Below are 20,281 nucleotides of genomic sequence, written 5' to 3' on the forward strand. Positions count from 1 at the left end.
GTCAGGTAGATCAGGTTTCTGGTCCCCTCTGTGCCATTTGCTAGCTGAGGAACCATGGAGAAGTTACTAACCACCCCAAGACTCAGTTTCCTCATCCATAAAATAGGGATAATAATATTACCCACCCACTGTTTTTTGGGAGGCTTGAATGAGGAAATCTAGCTATTATTATAAGACAGAATATCTAGAGGGTGAAATAAGTAGAAATATGAACAAAATGCATGGGAGTTCATGGGAAGAAGCAGTTAAATTTGACAGTGAAATTGGGGCAGGTTAATTACTGGAGACATTTGAGTTGGGATTGTTGGAAGAGAATCGGGAGAGAGACTGAAGAGACGGCGCAGGTGTGGGCAGAGGCACTGGGTTGTGGCAGTGCATCGGGAGCAAGTGTATTCAGAGGAAGGTGGGAGTCTGTCGTGATGGGAGGAGAGTCGTAATCACTCACTGTGGGAAACTGACAGACAAAGCTGGAAACATCCAGTGGGGCCAGATCACAGAGGGATGGAAGTTCTGGGTCAAGCAATGTGGCTCTCCTTGAAGGTGATGATGATGAAGGTGGCAGCATCTCTGGGGGTTCTAAAAACCAGGGCTCCTAAAGTGCAAACCAAAGCTATCAGACATGGGTAACGCTCTAGGAGAGCAGTGTGGCCAAGTAGTCAGCATCACTGAGACAGTGTGGATTTCAGTCACTTACTGCCTTGGATTCTTAACTGATACCTGTATTTCCTTAGGCCTGGTCATCAGAGGCTGATCCTAGGTTAGAGTAATTTGTATTTATGGAGTGTTTTGAAATCTTCACTTGAGTAATAGAAAACAGTATTACTAAAAAGACACGGTTGTTATTAGGAAAGATTAAAAAAGGGTTCCAAGTGTGGGTAGGTGTGAGGCTGCCTCTTTACAGAATTCTGCCTCTTTAAAACCTCTCTGACTGCCAATTACTTTGTATCTCTGATCTGTGCTTCAACAGCAACTTAGGAATGGAGAGAAGACTTGGGGTAAGTTCTTTGGGCATCATAGTGAGATGCAATCTCCTTGCAAAGCTGGGAATTTTCTTTTTCTTTTTTGAGACAGAATTTCACTCTGTCACCCAGGCTGGAGTGCGGTGGCGCAATCGTGGCTCACTGCAACCTCTGCCTCCTGGTTTCAAACAATTCTTATGCCTCAACCTCCTGAGTAGCTGGGATTACAGGTGCACACCACCATGCCCAGCTAGTTTTTGCATTTTTATTTGTAGAGACGGGATTTCACCATGTTGACCGGGCTGGTCTCAAACTCCTGATCTCAAGTGATCAGCTCACCTTGACCTCCCAAAGTGCTGAGATTACAGGCATGAGCCACCATGCCCAGCCCAAAGCTGGGGACTTTCTGTGGTCCCTGAAAGATTCATGCAACATATTAGTCATGACATTTCTTGGTGTGTGTGTATGTGTTTTTCTGGGGTGGGGACATTTTTGAATTATACTGAGTACCACATAGTAAAATGGACATTCCATCTACCTACAAATCACTTAGCACCATTCTGTATATTTCACTTTCAGTTGTCTGTAGCCTTTGCCAATCACTCTGTCTTCCAACCCAAACTCAACATTTTAATAGAACTTGGGAAGCTTATTAGATATGAATCTAATGAAATTCTATCTCATGAGCACTGTGACACAAGTAATTGAAGATACAGTTCAGGGAGTTATTTTGGAAGCATCAGCATCTTCTGCGGTTAATAGTTGAAGCCATGGGGTTGAATGATGTCACCGAGCAAAAATACTTAGGGGTGTTACTGCTGTATGAAATGGGATAATCTCAGAGGGTTCAGGACCAAGAGCCAGGGGTTCCTTGGTACTTAGGGGCAAGCACAGTGGAGGAACGCATGAAAGAGACTGAGAAGAAATGCTCAGAGAGGTGAGGAGAAAATCAAGTGTGAGTAAGGGTATGGAAGTCAAGGGAGCAGAACTTTCAGAGAGGAATAGCCAATGGTACCAAATCCAAAGAGAGGTTAGTTATTGGTGACATGGGTGAGAGGAGTTTCATGAAGCTATGGATGTAGAAGTCAGATTTCAGGAGACTGACAGATGAATGGAGAATGAAGAACAGGAACCTATTTATCTATTTATTTTTTGAGACAGAGTCTCACTCTGTTGCCCAGGCTAAAGTACAGTAGTGCAATCTTGGCTCACTGCAACCTCTGCCTTCCAGGTTCAAGTGATTCTCTTGCTTCAGCCTCCTGAGTAGCTGGGACTACAGGCGCCCACCACCACGCCTGGCTAATTTTTGTGTTTTTAGTAGAGACAGGGTTTTGCCCTGTTGGCCAGGCTGGTCTGGAACCCCTGACCTCAGGTGATCCACCTGCTTTGGCCTCTCAAAGTGCTGGGATTACAGACATGAGCCACCACGCCCAGCCAAGAACCTATTTTAAGAGAGTTTTTAAGAAAAGAGATTCTTCCAAACCTCTATAGAGTGTGCTGTCTTTTCTTCCCTCTTGACAATACAGCCTTTTCCTTCTTTTGTTTTTAAAACAACATTAAAATTAAAAATTTTTTTCTCTTTCTTTTTACTTATTACTCTTTCAGATCTCTCTGCATTTTATTTGCCAAAAAATGACTGCCTGGAGACTGGGAGCTCTTGAGCACCCAGCGTGAACATTTGCAGCTACACACTTTTAGAACACCCAGATTGGCTGGTGCCACCTTTCTCTTTAAGTTGCTACCAGAGATTGCAAAAGACTGAAAGCGAATGAATAAATGAAAAACTAAAGGTCCATCACTAGAGAACTTTTATTTACAAATAAATAAATAGAAACAAAATAAACAAGCTAAATAACGTGTGATACTTTTAATGAAGTTACAAAACTCTCTATGTCCTAAGAAAAGACGCAAGTACAAGACATATGTGACAAAAATGTGTGTATGTATATAGATGTGCTTTTACATCAGAAGACAGTTTCTGGAGGGACACTTAAGAAACGTTACCAGTGCGGACTCTGAGGTGGAAGGGATTGTGTGTTTTACACCATTATTTACTGTTGGGGATTTTCTCATGTTCATGTACTAATTTTTCAATGAAAAACAGGTAAATAAATTTTTGTTGTTGTTGTTGTTGTTTTTGAGACGGAGTTTCACTCTTGTTGCCCAGGCTGGAGTGCAATGGTGTGATCTTGGCTTACTGCAACCTCCGCCTCCTGGATTCTCCTGCTTCAGCCTCCTGAGTAGCTGGGATTATAGGGGCGCATCACCACGCCTGGCTAATTTTTGTATTTTTAGTAGAGATGGGGTTTCACCATGTTGTCTAGGATGGTCTCGAAATCCTGATGTCAGGTGATCCGCCCGCCTCAGCCTCCGAAAGTGCTGGGGTTACAGGCATAAGCCACTGCACCCGGCATAAATTTTTTTAATACTTGAAAAAAAAAAAAAAGTCAGCCCACAGGAACTGTTTCTGCCATTTCAGCAGGAGCTGTCACCTTATAGAGGCTATGGGGCTGCCACCTGGAAGGCTCCACCTCCCACAACAGAATCCCAGAATCCCTGTTGCCAGCTCCATCCAGACCCCAAGCGTCTGCCCTCAGCCCACCCTCCTGCTTCCCAGTCCTTTTTGATCTGCCCTTTCTTCACCTCTATGAAGTAAGAACGAAATGATTCTCTCTCTCTGTGGCCAGACAGTCTTTGATGTAGTGCAGCCCAGGATGCCTCTGATTAAATGTAGGCTGACTTCCGTTTTGTCCGTTGAGGTCCTGTCCTTTTCCCCTTGTAGTTTGCCTGGTGAACAGGTAGACCCATCTCTTCTTTAGGAACCAGTACGTAGACTGCTCCTGCATCCTACCTTTCTAACGGACAGGCATCATCTCCCACCCACTAAATCTCGCAGCCATCATCCTTGTTGGGCCCTTCTCATTTTTCTCTCTTTGTGTTTTTTCTCCTTTTGTGGATATAGCCTACATTCTATTATTATGCACTAGCCTTTTTTCTCTGACTTTTTCATAATGTCAATCTTGGTTTCCTATATACACCACTAGCACCTTGAGGCCAAGAACTATGTGGTTTATTTCTTTTCTTTCTGCATTTCACCATGTTTCCCTCTTTCCCCTGCCTGCCATGGTTCAAAGGGTACTGGATACAAAATGGGCACTCAAAAAATCCTTGCTGGGTAAACAAAGAAAGGATGACTAAAGCATGTGTCATTGTGCCCCAACAGAGCACCAGGGCCATGAGACTGCTTGTAGGCAGATGCCAGTTGAGATAGGTGAGTGGAGGAAGTGCAGGTCAGGTGTGTGAATGTATCAGAGATGAGTTCTCTTCTCAGGATACATGGTACTTCTGACACCTCAGTGTGTCCATCAGCACATGGAGTCATTATCATTTAGTCAAGACTTTAACGAGTGCCCACAGGGTGCACAGCAGTGTGCTAAATATTCTTCTAATCTTCTCTTTATGTAAATAGGGGTGTTTTCTGAATAGGTGATATCATTTTTCATCACATATCATCTCAGCCTTTGCCTTTCTCCTACCTCCGTGTTCCTCACCACCTTTTCACACCCACACACTCACACCACACATATAGTATTAAAACACTAGTCCTATCCGGGTGCTGTGGCTCATGCCTGTAATCCCAGCACTTTGAGAAGCCGAGGCAGATGGATCACTTGAAGTCAGGAGTTCGAGACCAGCCTGCCTATAATGGTGAAATCCCGTCTCTACTAAAAATACAAAAAAACAAAAAACAAACAAACAAACAAAAAAACATTAGCCAGGTGTGGTGGCACATGCCTGTAATCCCAGCTATGTGGTAGGCTGAGGCAGGAGAATCACTTGAATCTGGGAGGCGGAGGTTGCAGTGAGCCGAGATCATGCCACTGCACTCCAGCCTGTGCAACAATGCGAGATACTGTCTCAAAAAAAAAAAAATAAAATAATAAGAATTAAAAAAAAATGAAAACACTAGTTCTGGCAGGGGCTCTGGACTCCAGCTCCTGCTCTGTTCATCCCCGGCTGTGTGACTGTGGGCAGGGCTCGTCTCCTCTCTGGGCTTCAGAGTCCTCAGCAATAAAACAATGTGATGGGCAGTAGACGATCTCCTGGTTTTCTTCCTGCTCTGCACTCTGGGACTCTGATGTTCCTTTCCCCAGGCTGCCACCGTCACTGAGCACCTTGTGACTTGTGTTTTGTTCCAAATTGCTTTCAGGAGTTGTGTCCCAGCCCTCAGTTTATCATTGGTGGAGCCACGCGCACAGACATTTGTCAGGGCGGTCTAGGTGAGTAATCGGGGAGAGTCTTATTTGTTCTGGGAGAGGGTGGATGTGTATGTGTCATGAGTAAACATCAGATGAAGCTGTGAGACTTCACTGAGTGAATTAGGTACCTGATGTGTCTGTCTGGGTTTGTGCTTTTTGAGACTACATCCTTCACTGTGGGTCTAAATGCTGGAACTACCTCTTGGCTCCCCTTAATGAGAGATTTTGCCAGCTCATTTAACCACTTTAATGCTAGAGCAAGGAGCCAGGATTACAGGCGTAGAGTACATATCTGTGCTATACCGTGTTTTTGTTGTAGTTTCCTTTAAGTAGGCATAATTTGTCCTATGGAATGACGGGCTGTCATAATAAGTGCTTTTATAATTAGTAGGAAAACAAGAATCTTATTTTTCTAGCCAGGCATTCTTTCATAGGCCTGGGATCCTGTAATCAAAAGCCTTCATTTCTGACCTTATCATGCTCCTTTTAAATTGGGGGCAGTTGAGTTTAAGACATAATTTCATTTAGTTTTGTAAGTTCTAGCCTCCATTGTCAGAAACCGAGGCTCTCCTTGGTAGCAGACGAGCTTTATTGATCTCATAAGCCCTCCTGATACCAAGGCCTCACAGATGGGAGTTTCTGTGTTGAATTGGACAATCCTTACATTTTATGGACAACATGGCTCTGAACTGAATTTGAGGGGCTTCCAAACCACCATCCAGTGACAGCTGCAAAATACAGAACTGGAAATGAAGGCGGAAAAGAAACAAATGCTGCTCACTGAAAATCGGCAACACAAACAGAAACCTCAGCATCACATGGATCCCATAACCACCCCCCCTTTATTTTTTTCAGGAGGTTTTCTCTTTTTCTTATTCTTATTGTCACCAGGAAAGCCCTTTCTCTTCAACCTGCTGGAAATGTTCATGATTTTGAAAATCACAAGGCGTTTTATTTTAAATGCTTCCAATGTTCTCTCCTTTAATGAATATAGCAAATACACCTTAGAAAGAGCTCACAGAGCGTGACATCAAGCAGTGGGAATGATTCGGGGTGCCACATGCGAGCGCGTGCCCGGTTCCCTGAAAACCACAGCCTCCATTTCCCGAGCTTTTGTGTGAGGGCTCACAGAGGGGTAGCGTTCTGACCTTTTCTTGTTCTGGGTAAGTGTGGTGCCTTTTTACTTCCAGCTCCATGTTTAACCTAATTATGCCTGTGTCTCAGGGACACACAACTTCGAGTGCGCCCCAAACAGCTCCTTGTTGGAGATGTGTTAACTGTGGGAAAGGTATTTAATAAGTACCTTTTCCTTGATGGGCTTGGATGGATTTTTCTTTGAATAGGTTTAAGCAAGGAGAAGTGAGGGTTTCCAAAAAGCGGCCTGACCGTTACCATGGTGAGTGCGTGCTGCCAATGGAGACGGAGGCTGGAAGCACAGGAAATGAACCCAACCAGCTCTCCGAATCCAGCTCACATCAGAACAAATGGGGCAGCCTCTGTGGTGGCTGCCCCGGGGAGCCCAGCCACTGCGGTGGTTTTTAATGAACAGAGTGGAAAGGGGCTAGGGAGTCCAACCTCCTGAAAGGAGCCAGGCGCAGACTGAGCCTCTGCCAGTAGAAAAGAAGATTCACAGCGCCAAGGCTATAACCCAGAGCATCAGGGTGGGGAGCTAGGGGCTGAGTTGCAACAGCCTCTGTGGCCTGAGGGATCTGAGTCAGGGCTGGTCCTGAACAGTGGGTAAATTGTGAGAGATTAAGAGGAGAGATTTCCCACTCGACATACTGTGTGTATTCCCAAAGAACAAGGGAGCAGCACACAGCACTTGTTGAATTGGGGCCTGATACGCATTAACGTTTGTTAAATGTTCTGTTGGCTTTTCAGAGTACAACACAGCACAGTGTAATCTGCTCTAAGGATTTCTAAAAAAAATGTTTATATATATATAAAATAAATAAATATAAATAAATATATACATTCATATATATTTATATATTTATATATATATAAAATAAATAAATAAATATAAATATAAATAAATATATACATTCATATATATTTATATATTTTTATATATATATGTATTTTTTTTTTTTGAGACAAGGCCTGGCTCTGTCTCCCAGGCTGGAGTGCAGTGGCCCGATCTCAGCTCACTGCAACCTCCTTCTCCTGGGCTCAAGTGATCCTCCCACCTCAGCCTCCTGAGCAGCTGGGACAACAGGCGTGCACCAACACACCCAGCTAATTTTTTTGTATTTTTTGTAGAGACAGGGTTTTGCCGTGTTGTCCAGGCTGGGTTTTTTAAAAACAGTTTATTTGTATGATGAAAATGATGTCTTTTTCATAGAGTTCTGTGTTATTATTTCATCATTATTTTGAATACACACAATACAAAAATTAAAGCAACTGAAAACACCCAGTGAAGTCTGTTTCCCAGCTGTCTCCACTGACTCCATTGCTCACTGCCTTGCAGCCACTCAAAAAATTTCCTCCGTGTTTCTTTATGCAAATTCAAGCAAATCTAAGTACATATTCTAAATATCCCTTTCTTGTATTGAAGGCAGCACACTATCAACACTGTTTGGCACCTTGCCATTATTTGGTGTTATTTCACTTAATAAAGTATTTGGGAGATCTTTCCACACCAGTCTATAAAGAACTTGGTTCTCTGTGAACCATTCCAAGTGTTGCACTCCGTCGTGAGTGTGCACTGTGGTGGATTTATCCTGTCTCCAAAGGATGGACATTTGAGTTATTTTCTCTCTTGCATTCGTATAGAACACGTGGCAGTGGATCTCCTTGTTCACACTTCATGTTGGGTGTGTGAGGCTATTTGCCAGCAGGTCCGAAGTCTGGCTGCTTCTGTCAGGGTGGGCTATGTGTTGTCCCTTCCTCCCTACTGTCCTTGCTAAGCCAAATTTTCATCCTAAATGTGTGAGTCTCTTGGCCACCATCAGATCTTATGCTTACATAGAGCCCAGGAGCTGGCTTCCTTGAAGACATATTTTAGGAAAATAAAGATTGAGGGAGCTGAATGCCAAGGATCCAATTGTTTCAAGTGATTTTTTCCTGTAGAATATGACTTTTCTTTGGGCAGCTCAGTCCCCGAAGGAGGACAGTATGATTTTACCTCCATTTAAGTAATTAAATGACTAATCCTTTGTTGAAACAGCCCTCAAATGAAAGCCCTCCCACAACACTCAGGCCTCCTGGCACACTGAGAAGGAGAGTTCTTCTTCAAAGTTGCTGTTCCTGGCAATCCCAGCCTTTCCTTGCTCCATCTTCTCAGTGGAGCCTATTCTCACCATGTCTAGCAAGGGCCACCCACACTCAGTGTCTTACTGGAGTGCGAGGCAGACTCAGGGCTGCCCCATGTGGTGATGGAGTAAGCTGTAAGTGTGTGGTCCCCTGTGGGTCATGTCTGTGGGTGCTTTTTCCAGTGGACGCTCAAGGGTGCACATCACTCAGGAAACTGCAGGGACCCAGCCAGTCTCTCCACTGCTCGTTCCATCACAGTCTCTCTCCCTTGCAGTTTGGCCTATGCACATTTCAGAGCATCTCCAGACCTCTGTGGCCACTGAAATAGACTTTGTCCTATGAATATAGTACCCATTTCTGGCTTTGTGCAACGCCTTATAAGTCATACCCATATATCAACTAGAACTCCTTTGGTCACTGGCTTTTAAAGTCCAACCCAACTATTAATAGCTTAAGGAAAAGGAGAATTTACTGGCTTATCCAACTAGATCATGGAAGGCGAACAGCATTGTTGGCCTCGAAGCCTGGTTCCAGGGATCTAAATGTTCCTGGCACACTCTCTGCCCATCTCTCTTCTCTGTTGGTGTCTACAGGTTGGCTTCATTCTCTTCCATGGCAGACAGGACCTATCTGGCAGGAAACAGGACCACTAATGATTCCAGACTTTCTCTCAGTATAATTGTAAACCTGCTTTGGTTTTACTGATCTCAGAAAAGGACTGTGATGTTATGGTTTGGGTCTTCTGCCACTCCTTGAGCCAGTTACTGCAGCCAGGGCAGTGAGGTGCCATATGGTTAGCCCAGCCTGGATCAGGGGCCCATTCTTGTTGTTGGGAGGCTCTTGTGACTGGGAACCTTCTCTAAAACCACAGGGAGAACTATCCAAAAGAAGGGGCATGGCCATGGCTCTGGGCAGACAGAATAAGGCAGGTACACCCCAACATGTAAATGGAGGGGGATCCCAGGTCTGGTCCAGCCTGCACTCTCCCTCTCCAAGGCCACCTCTTCCCTCTGAGCCCCATGGCCCTGGCATCTTTCCCCCTCTCCTAAATCCATCACTCTGCAATGCTCCTGGAAATGTCTTTGCCAAGGGCCCCTCCTCTCTCTCTCTTGATCTGCCACTAGCAGCATCTAATTCAGTATGCACAGGTAGTCTTCTTGTTGCACCTCTGCCCTCCCCATCTCAGATTTCACAGCTGTAAAGTGTGGATATAATCAAAGCCAGCTGGTCAGGTGGCTGTGATAGGTAGAGAGTTGACACTTGGTTCCTTGTCCTCTAGGAAATAGGGGCTCCCATGGGTGGAGGGGGATGTTAATAACCCTGGGAGTCCTGACTGTGTACTCCATGAGACTGTCTTACACATTGATATATCCATGGTGCCTGGTGCCTAGCAGGGCTCCATAAATGTCTGTTGCACTTTTGATCTGTTGGTGTAAACCCTCTGCCTGTCATCGTTATTAAATCATTTGAAAACACAGACAGCCTAAATCCAAGGGTTTTTGTATTTTTCATTTTCCTTTGCCAGTATCACTCTTGGCAATCAGGCTGGATCAGGCATTTAGAATAAAAATTCCATCCTGAGGTTGCCTATGTGTCTCTATTTTCAAAAGATTTCAGAGTTTCATGCAAACCAGCTTGTCTACATGGCTGTCCCCAGCTTGCTGACACTGCTGGGTGGGTACATTAAGGGGGTTGGAAGTGCTGGCTGATCCTTGACAGTGGAAGGATGTCCTGGGAACAGGTCATGAAGGAGACTGTCCCCAGCCTGTGATGGTGGCTGTGGATAAAGGAACACAGTGCTCATTGCATCCTGGGGACCCCAGCAGGACTCTCAGAGTAAGCCTGTCTCTCACAGGCTCAGCAGTAACTGCTAACTCTACCTGCCATGCAAGCTCCATCCAGTTCTTACCTGAGTGCATCCACAGGTAGGGAAACACTAAGGCATGGTATCATTTGTGCCTATGGTTGTGAAAATGCAACAGGACTTGAATCGTCTTTATGTGTAACTAGGCCCAGAGGCCACATGAGCAATGCTACATATAAAAGTAGAAGAACTTGGTCTCTAAAAACTGAAATTTGATGCTTGCTGCTTTCAGGAATGGGGAGCAAGAGACTTTCTTCTTTCCTAAATGAGGACCAGAGACTTCCAGAATGTAGAAAGAAATTAGAGTGCTTTTTGAGTAACACATTGCTAAAACGTTTATCCAAACTTTGAATCTAGTGGGTGGTTTATTTTCCACTGGGATTCATGAGTGAGATGAGCTTTGCCTTAAGGGTTTGGTAAGTGCCAGGGTTTCTTTCTCTATCTCCTGCCTTACCCATCTATTTTTCACTCTGTCTTATACTGCGTGTGTTTGTGCTTGTGTGTGTTTTTCTCTTCTAACCCCCTTTTCTCTATTGACCTGATTTTTCTCTTCACCTCTATGAAATGGATGTCTTTTTCATTTTTGTTGCATTTATTGAGTAGAGTTTTATATTCTGTATTTCTGTTTTGTAAAAAGAATGACTGGACCTTTTCATATGTCTCTAAAGGCAAACAAGGAACCAACAGCAACAACCTAAATCCAGTTGCCTTCTCTTCTGCATCCAGCACATTGATTTTCCTCTGTGAGTCCACGCTTCCCCACAGAGCCAGGCCTGGACTCCTGGAACAGGGGCCTGGCGTGCACATCTCTAGTCAGTAATTGGGAGTAGAGTCAGCATCTTTAAGATCACTTTTCTGGACACCTTTTGATCTGTAGCATCCTTCGAGGACTGTGGCAAAGTAAATCAATTCACTAGGACTGAGCAGATACTTTTAATGAGCAATCAGGGAAACCTCAGGGAACGTAAAGGGCCAAATCTACTCATTGATTCTGGAGAGCACAGGGTCAGGCCTCCGGCAGGTGGGAAAAACTGCAGATGACAGCTCCATGCGATCCAGGGGGCTTAACTGATTCAGGGGAAGTTCACTTTGCTACCCGCAGTGGTTCCCTTTCTCTGCGGCACATCTTTTACCTCCATCTTGGGTCCTGGTGCTCATCCCCCTCCGGTTTTGTTACACTAACACCACTCTCCTTTCTACTCTGAACAAAGGGTCCAGGACAACTCCTTCCACTTTAATGAGAGTTTGAGGTCGTGGATTACAGGAGGATTTGCATATTGCACGTTATTTCAGGAGCACGAAAGAATTCTGCTTTGCGTGGAGAGTTCCACAAACCTTCACTAACTTAGCTCCTTGCAGTATTACTGCAGGAGATGAAGTACAATCATGGAAATCCGGGGTAATTTTCATATCACATGACAGTTGCTGCAAATATCCAAAACCCCACGTCTGCTCACTGCCATTTCATAATTATGTTGTCTATCAGGCCCCTCTCCAAATCTTTTGTTCAAGACATTAATAGAAAAGCATAGCATTATTATACTTTTTAATAAACATATTTTGATAACTTTCAGTATAATTGTTTTTATGGCCCTATTTTTAGTCTGAAGCATTTGCCAAAGAGGTCCTTCCTGTAAACCAAAAAGTGACCGCAGCAAGTCTCAATCAATTTGAGGTTTTATTTTGCTAAGGTTGAGGACACATCTGGGAAAAAGAAACACAAGTCACAGTAGGATCTGTGACCTGTTCTTTTTCCAAAGAGGGTTTTGGGAACTTCAACATTTAAAGAGGAAACAGCAAGCAGGAGGGAAGAAAAAAAAGGAGAGGGTAGGCAATGAGGCAAGTGGTTATATTCTTGTGAGGCTCTGATTAGTGCTCAGTGAATCTACATTTTACATGTGAAAAGAAGTGGGTAGAGGAAAAGTCATTGATGCATTTTTCTTGTGTTCAGTAAATCTGCATTTTACATAGGATAAAGCAAGCCTGTGAAATTACAACTATCTGTTTGGGAAGAAAAGAAAGGTAGTTTTTGGGCAACTCAATTCCCAAGTTTAAATTTTCCTTTACCGTAATGAGTTTGGGGTCCCAAGATTCCACTTTTCTTTCACAATGCACAGGAAAGGTTAAGAATCTTGCCTTACAGGCATGCTGGGCTCCTTCTGCCAGGGGAGACTTCTTTTTGCCAGAAGAGAATTTTGTCAGTTTTCTCCAGTTTCACCTACTCAGAGGTGACCTGACTATTCCTCACTTTGTAAGAAAAGTGCAAAATTGCCAATGAGCCTGAGTCTCCAGGAAGACACCTTCTGAACCTTATGGGAGGTGGCAGGTGGTCCCAGGCCAGGAGATGCTCTCTGAGCTCCAGCTCAGCTGGGCCGCCTGAGGTTTGGGTCTGAAAATCAAGTCTTAGAGTGTTCCTGATTCCTACTGAGAGGGTTGCTTGTTAAAATGAATCTGTTCTGCATTCTAGGGGATAATTATTTTAACACCTTTCACAGACCCCAGTGGTAGGACTTGACTTCACACCTACCAGCTCTGCTCTCTGCCTGTGCCTTCAGTTTTGCAGACATCATCCCAGGGCCGAAGGACAATTTCTCTGTCACAGACTGGCCGTGAGTCTTGGGTTTCTTCAGCTCTCTCTGACTTATTAGGGGTACCCTGCTGCCCCGCCTCAGCCATTAGTTCCAGCACTTGTGGATGGTTCTTAAAGGGGACAACTAAAAGAGATCTGAAGACAATGCCATTGATTAAGCATCAGTAATGCAATGTTCCAGTCCCCAAGGCTCAAGGGAGCCTATGCGTGCTCTCTTGGGGATGTGGTTGAAGAGAAAAAGGTGGAGGCAGGCTGGTGCAGAAGTAGGAAGCGTGAGGTTACAGGCTGTGTTAAGGCCTCTGTCACATTCAGGGCAGCTCTGGGCATTTACTGGAAGCCCTGGCAGCAGCATCTGGCACTGGCTGGGAGATGTACACCCTCAGTTCTTCAGTAGGCTGGCTCCCGCCATCCAAGGAATAGAGCAGGATGCTCCCAGAAAAGGCTGATCCTTCTGGAAGCAAATCCATACCACCTGCTCACGGGAGAAAGGACAGGTGACACCCTTCTAAGAGGCCATGAACCTGAGGAATGGAAACAAGTCCCATCTAACAAGTCCTGTGCAGACACTGTTCTCTCTCTAGTGCTTTCTCTTGGCCCTGTGGTTGCTGTGTCACCTCCCTCTTGTTGTCTCAGCTGTTCTTGCTGCTTTGGGCTGGGCAATCCCTCGCCAGCTGGCAGAAGTGGATTGGGTCTTCCCTGTACAGAGTGCAGTCTATTTTCCCCACAGTACTCCCATAGTCACCTTGTAAATTTACAGGTGGCATTTCTTGCTGGCTTAGGGAATGGGATGAAGCCACTCCATACCTTGCCCCAAACCTGCTCCTTGAAAGTGGAGCACTTTGGTTTACCCTCTCCCTTCTGCTCTGGGAGGCCTCTTTGTGCCTCCCTCAGGGGTCCCATAGGGTAGCTAAGCAGCCCTGGGATGTGTTCTCTGGCTTCATGACCCAGTACCTGGTTACTTTGGTCTGCATTCTTGTTCAACCTTGGTCCCTGATGCTCTGCCACCTGGGACCCCAGCCTTCCGCTCTATAGTGGGAGAGAGACCTGGGGATCCCTCCCCAGTTGCATCTGGAGCCCCTTCTGTACACGTGTTCAGGACTCAAAAACTGTGTTTCTCCATCATTTAACAGGACAATGCCTGGAGTGGTCCCCCCCATCCCCTTCAGACTTGGCTTAGGCTCATATTTCCTCAAATTCCATTTGCTCTGACTTGTTTTGCGTGCCAGCTTGGGAGCAGTGTCTCCTTCCTCTGCTGGATCCTGGGTATCCAGAGTTGGAGGGTGTGATGGTTAATACTGATTGTCAACTTGATTGGATTGAAGGACGTAAAGTATTGTTCCTGGGTGTGTCTGTGAGGGTGTTGCCAAAGGAGATTAACATTTGAGTCAGTGGACTGGGAGAGGCAGACCCACCCTCATTCTGGGTGGGCACCATCTGATCAGCTGCCAGCGTGGCCAGGATAAAAGCAGGCCGAGGAATATGGAAGGACAGGGCTTGCCGAGTCTTCCCAACTTCATCTTTCTCCTGCGCTGGATGCTTCCTGCCCTCGAACATCGGACTCCAAATTCTTCAGCTTTTGAACTCTTGGACTTACACTAGTGGTTTGCCAGGGGCTCTCGGGCCTTTGACTACAGACTGAAGGCTGCACTGTTGGCTTCCCTGCTTTTGGGGTTTGGGGACTGCAAAGCTCCGCAGCTTGCAGACAGCTTATTGTGGAACTTCGTCTTGTGACCGTGTGAGTCAATACTCCTTAATAAACTCCCTTTCATATATATATCTATCCTATTAGTCCTGTCCCTGTAGAGAACCTTGACTAATACAGACAGATCTAGGGAAGGATTAACTCTGGGGGCCACAACTCCGATGCCTACAGAGGCCACATAAATGAGTAAAACAGTCCAGGAGGAGGTAACAAGAGAGAGCAGTGGGGACTGTGGCAAACCAGAGAGCATGCACTGTGTGAGGAGGAAGCCATGAGAGAGGAGGAGGAACCACGAGCAAGGAAGTCACCTCACTCTAGCTGGATGTCACCACGCAGGAGCTGGAAGACCTTCCCAGACTGCCCTGCATTTCCTAGCGCTCCCCTAGAAACTCTCACTCCCCTCACCCTGCTCTGGTTTCTTTACAGGATTTACCACCACCTGCCACATGCGTTTATGTATTGTTTGCCGTTCTCACTAGTATGTATACTCCATAACATCAAGGATTTTATTTTTCCCCACTGTTGTATCCTTAGGGCCTGGAATACTTGGCACAGAGTGAATGCTCAGTAAACATTTGTAGAATAAGTAAAGAGAGAAATTTTGGCCAGATTTTGCAGTTTTTCTAAGAAATCAGAAATCTAGGAAATTCCATCATGGTGTACTATGGTCAGGGCCAGAAAGTGCAGAAGGCTGTGACAGAGCCCATCGATCTCATCTTCAGATTCTTACAAAATAGATTCCAGATTCAGGTATGGCTCTATGAGCAAGTGAATATCTGGATAGAAGGCTGTATCACTGGTTTTGATGAGTATATGAACTTTGTATTAGTTGATGCAGAAGAGATTTATTCTAAAACAAAGTTAAGAAAACAACTGGGTTGGATCATGCTAAAAGGAGATAATATTACTCAGCTACACAGTGTCTCCAACTAGAAATGATCAATGAAGTGAGAAATTGTTGAGAAGGATATAGTTTGTTTTTAGGTGTCCTTTGTCCAATATGAACATTTATTCATATGTTTTGATTACCCTTTTGTTATTACAAGATGACAATAAGTACTGTGGGATTGTTTGTATTAAAATTTTTTTTTTTTAAAAAAAGGAAATCAGGAGTCTAGATTTTCTAGAAATCTAGAAATCACTACGCTGGCCAGGACTGTATGCACTGGACAGACGAGATCTGCAAGCAGGTTAGGACAGGTTTATCGCCTTCAGTCTACATCAAGCCCCTATTGGGCCTGAATTATGGTGCGGACCCTGGGGACTTTCTACATTCCAGTCAGCTTTCACCTGTGATCTGCGTTGAGCTACTGCAAGCTGTCCTCACTTTGGTGTTTAGAGAAACTCTGTGCTTCTGTAGATTGTGTTCCAGGCTTCTGTGCAGTCAGAAGGCTTTCTCTGCAGTTGCCCTGCCCACCAGCCTGGCCAGGGTCCCCTCTACTACTCCTTTTAAGAGTTTTGCTTCCTTCCTATTTCCTTTCACATATTTTTGCTCTTCAGCATTGTACTCAGGATATTTTCCCAGCCTCAAAATATCTTGTTTTCTGCTCACATCACCCCACTGGGTTCCTTGGCATTTTAACATTTGAGGGCAGTTCATCTCATCTCAGTATATTTGAGCCTGGAAGACCACTCTCATCTTGCTAGGAGATGCCATTATCTCTGTTTAATATTCGATGCAATTTAAAGATCTCTGTACATTTGGAAACCTCAGGATACCTAGCCCGGAGTTGGAACTGCCGTGCCACTTAGGATCATTTTTGGAGGGGACGTTTGACAGTGTGTCAAGACTGTCCCCAGCAATAATGACAACGTGCCATTTTTGTATCTCATCATGTGTATTTCAGCCGTGGCTGGAGCTAACAATTCCATCTCAGTGCTCATCTTTTCATTTCTTTCCCTGTTATACCTGACTTCTAGCATTTTTGTCTTATTTTTGAAACCAAAGAGCATTATAATTAAACTCAGTAAGCAAGCTGCTTTCCCTTGAAACAGGCTCTGAGATGTATTTACATAAGCCTCAAATATATTTACTCAGTGGGTTTTTTCCCCCTCTGGTGAATCAATTCCATTTTTTAATTTACTAAGAAAAATTTTTCCCTCTAAGCAGCATTAAAGGTTTGATTTAAAGCTGGAGGTGAGGCAGAAAGTCCTGAAGCTGTTTCATGCCATTCAGTCTTATTCCTTCCACAATCACAGAAACAAGATGGATGAGAATTGGCTTGGTGGGCTTCATAAGCAACTAGGAGGAGCTCTGAAATAATCTGAACAAGCTTCTTCAGCTGTGAAGAGTTTGCTTGCTTTTTTTTTGCCTTTCCCTCTCCACTGAAAACTTAGAAGGTAAGGCAAAAATGGCTTCTGATTCAAAGATGACCCGCCAGCCTTTCCTGTTCTTTCCTCTGTTTTGAAGTACATTAACTCTCTGGGGTGCTCTGTAGCTCCTGGAAGCCAAAGACCCCCCTGGCCCAGAATTGTCCTCGGCCAAATGTAGTGATGTGTGATAGCTGCCTTCCCTGTGGAGCTGGCCCCCACGCTGCTATCAGGTCTGACATCAGGTCTGAGAGGCCCCTTCTGGGTCGTCATGGGAACCAGGAGTGGAGGTGCCCGGAAACCTTTGGGGGGCAGCAGAAGTGGATTATTTAGTGTGCCTTATTATATGTAGCATGACTCCAAAGAGTTATTTTGAGGCTATAAAAAATATAGTTGCCATAAATGAGTCATGTTACCATTGTTCAGAAAAACACCAGTACTTTGGGGGCTAATCTTTGAAACTCTTTGTTTCAGAAAAATACCAGACTTGGGGCTAATCTTTGAAACTCTTAGTGACTTTCTTCCCTGGGTGACCCCAATAACCCACCGTCTGCTGAAAACACAGCACTTGGGCCCTTTTGAGTTTTCTGGGTATCTGTTATGCCCAGGATTGGTGTTCTCTATAATCTTGCTTCTAGAACACTGGTAACTTGCTATCATCCACTCTAAAAGGAGGATGATGTTCTAGTAAGGTGTGCCAGGTTCTTAATTTACAGGTACAGTAGGAGGTGGGCTCACGGTGTTGAATGGTGGTGGATTGAAGTACTGTTGGTTGGTTGTGGATGCTTATAGGAGTGAGGAAACATGTGGTTTATCTGACATACTCATTTGTCAGAATCAGGAAGAACTTTCGCAGCCCACTTACTCATTTAAATATTTGTCAAGTGTCTTCTTCATGCCAGGAAACAGCAGAGAACAAATAGGCACTCTTTCCTCTTCTGGGAAAGAGGGCGGGGAAGAGGGTTCCAGGCTGCAGGAAGGAGATGATAAAGGTCCTTTGGCTAGGAAGTGCATAGCACTGGGGCAGGGGACTTGCAAAGTAGTGGTAGGACTGGGGCAAACATGGAGCAGTCAGTGCAAAGGCTGAGAGTGGAGAGGGGGGCAGTGGCCAGATCACGCAGGGCTCCAGCACTGTGTGAAGAATTCTGGACTTTATTCCTAAGGGCAATGGGGAATATGGAAGATTTTAGAGCAGGGCTGTTTATAGCCAGATTTGCTGCAGTGTGGAGAGTGCAGACACCAGAAAGAGACAATTGCAAGACAGGAAACCTTCATTATTTGCAGATAACTGATACTGGAAAGGGACCGCTGAAAGTAAAATGGGGGCCCATATTTCTTAGTAAACAGTTTTTTTTTTTAAAAGGTTTGATTAGTATCTTACTTTGAAAAAAATACAAACAAATATAAAAAATTTTCATGTGACTTCATATTTCGTGATACTTATGTAATAATTGCAGCTTTGCGCTAGCTCTTAGAACAAGGAATGAATCAGTTATTGACTTTTTGGAGGGAGAACTCATGCTGAAAAGATGACAAGACATCAGGATGCAACACTTTTCACTTCCCAATTGAGTTTTGAGGAAGAATCATGAAAACTTTCAAAGATTTCATTAGTTTCTCTAAGGCCCTCCTTCAGTGCTTTGACACTCAAACCATTCCCTTTTCAAGGACCAGTCCTGCCTTGAACCTCAGTACTTTTCCTTCCTCAGCTGCAACCGCTTTAACTCTGCCAACTTCTTCTTGGTCAGTGGCACTGAAGCAGATCTCCAGTATCACTTTCATCGACTTCATGAAATCCAGCAATTTGAGCAGAATGTTCAGTGTCACTTTGCAACCACCTTGCATTGTATCTGCATGTGAGGTGGGCATGGTTGGTAATTCTAGTGTGTCTAGTGTTAGGTGGGGAGGGATGGTTGGGTGAAAACTCATGAATATTTTCACATCATGACAATTTTGCTTCTTTTTGCAACCTCCTAATTACTGCTCCTGGATAATGACTATTTGGAGAAAGAGGGTCCCTTATAGTCTTACTGGGAGTGGAGGCAATGGCAGGAATGTTAGGGAGGAGGATAGGATTTGAGAGCTATTTAGGAATAAAATCAAAAGCACTTGGGAAGCAATTGGATACGAATGGAGTGAAGAAAAGGAATCAGAATGGCTCCTGGGCTTCAGCAACTGACAAACTAGTGATTCTGATGCCTGAGACAGGACACCTGGGCAGGAAGGCAGGTGGTAGGAGTGCGATAGTAGTCCTACATCCTATACCAAACACAGGGGTGGATACGGAAGGACACCAGCAACTTCCTGGTATCATTTCAGTTTTTGTTTTCCTATAGGCAGTAGACGCTCAATAAGCATTTGCTGATTCACTTGTTTGGGTTCCCTGGTGTTTGTGTTAATTGTATGTTGGGTGATAACAGTGAATAATAAGGAGGTTTATTGAGGGCTTCTATGTGGCAGGCACTCAGCTAGGCACCTTGTGTATCTTATCTTATTTTTATCTTTATAACAACTCTAGGAGTCAGGCTGTTTTATGTTATTGCAATGTAAGGAGATGCTATTTCATGAGGTAAGTCAGAGGGTGAACCAAATGCTAGCAAAAGATGGGGAGAGAGGGTGGTTGGTGGCAATTGGAAAGTGAGGATGAAAAGGGGCTGATGAGAAGCTATGTGTAGGTTTACAGGAGGAGGGACTGCTCCTGAAATTTCTTTTTTCTCTTGTACAGAGGTCTAGGGCATTTATTTCAAATGATGTGAATGTATTTACTTCAGGTTCCACGTGGCACTGCAAGATTTGGGAAGGCAGAAAACTCATCATCTTGCTAGAACTAGTCCTGGCGCTGACACTGTCTGGCCTTCGGGGTCCCTTGAGCTCAGAGCCTCAGCTTTACTTGTCTGGCAAATGGTCATTAAATAGCTACTTTGTCTTGTGCAAAGCACAGGCAGATTCAAATACAGGAAGTGTTAAAGGAAAAACTTTAGACAAAATAAATGTGACAGGGTTTATTCAAGCAAAGAAGGATTCGTGATTTGGGCAGCCCTGAAAACCAGAAGAGATTCAGAGAGCTCCGCTGCAGCAGCGTGGGCTTTTAGAGGCTGAATATGGAAGTAAGAGAAATACAACACATTTGATTGATTACATGGAAAGACTGGTTTTAGGGATTAGTTGGTGGTTTCTGATTGGTAAAGTCTCTAGTTTCATTTTACTGTTTGCATCGGGCTTTGGCTTGCTTAGGTAAAAACTTAAAGTGGTTTAGCTGCCCCAGTCTAATGGCTTCCCAATTAAAATGATTGTAACAGAAGCCACTCTCCTTGTGCAATACACTGATGAGGGTGTGGCTTA

General features: G+C 44.6%; 3 protein-coding genes across 3 annotated transcripts in view; 2 read left to right on the forward strand and 1 right to left on the reverse strand.

Annotated features, from left to right (window-relative positions):
- Positions 1 to 20,281, reverse strand: part of CNIH4 (cornichon family AMPA receptor auxiliary protein 4) — a 728,363-nt gene that overhangs the window by 561,618 nt on the left and 146,464 nt on the right. The window lies entirely within an intron of this gene.
- Positions 1 to 20,281, forward strand: part of CAPN8 (calpain 8) — a 74,497-nt gene that overhangs the window by 5,952 nt on the left and 48,264 nt on the right. The window contains exon 2 of the mRNA XM_050760711.1: positions 5,170 to 5,239. Coding sequence (XP_050616668.1) covers positions 5,170 to 5,239 — 70 coding nt within the window. The remainder of the gene's footprint in view (positions 1 to 5,169; positions 5,240 to 20,281) is intronic.
- Positions 15,284 to 15,562, forward strand: LOC126937456 (small nuclear ribonucleoprotein E-like). The gene has a single exon (XM_050760906.1). It carries the CDS (start codon positions 15,284 to 15,286, stop codon positions 15,560 to 15,562), a length of 279 nt encoding a protein of 92 aa, XP_050616863.1.

This window comes from Macaca thibetana, chromosome 1, assembly GCF_024542745.1.
Source record: "Macaca thibetana thibetana isolate TM-01 chromosome 1, ASM2454274v1, whole genome shotgun sequence".
Classification (NCBI taxonomy): Eukaryota; Metazoa; Chordata; class Mammalia; order Primates; family Cercopithecidae; genus Macaca; species Macaca thibetana.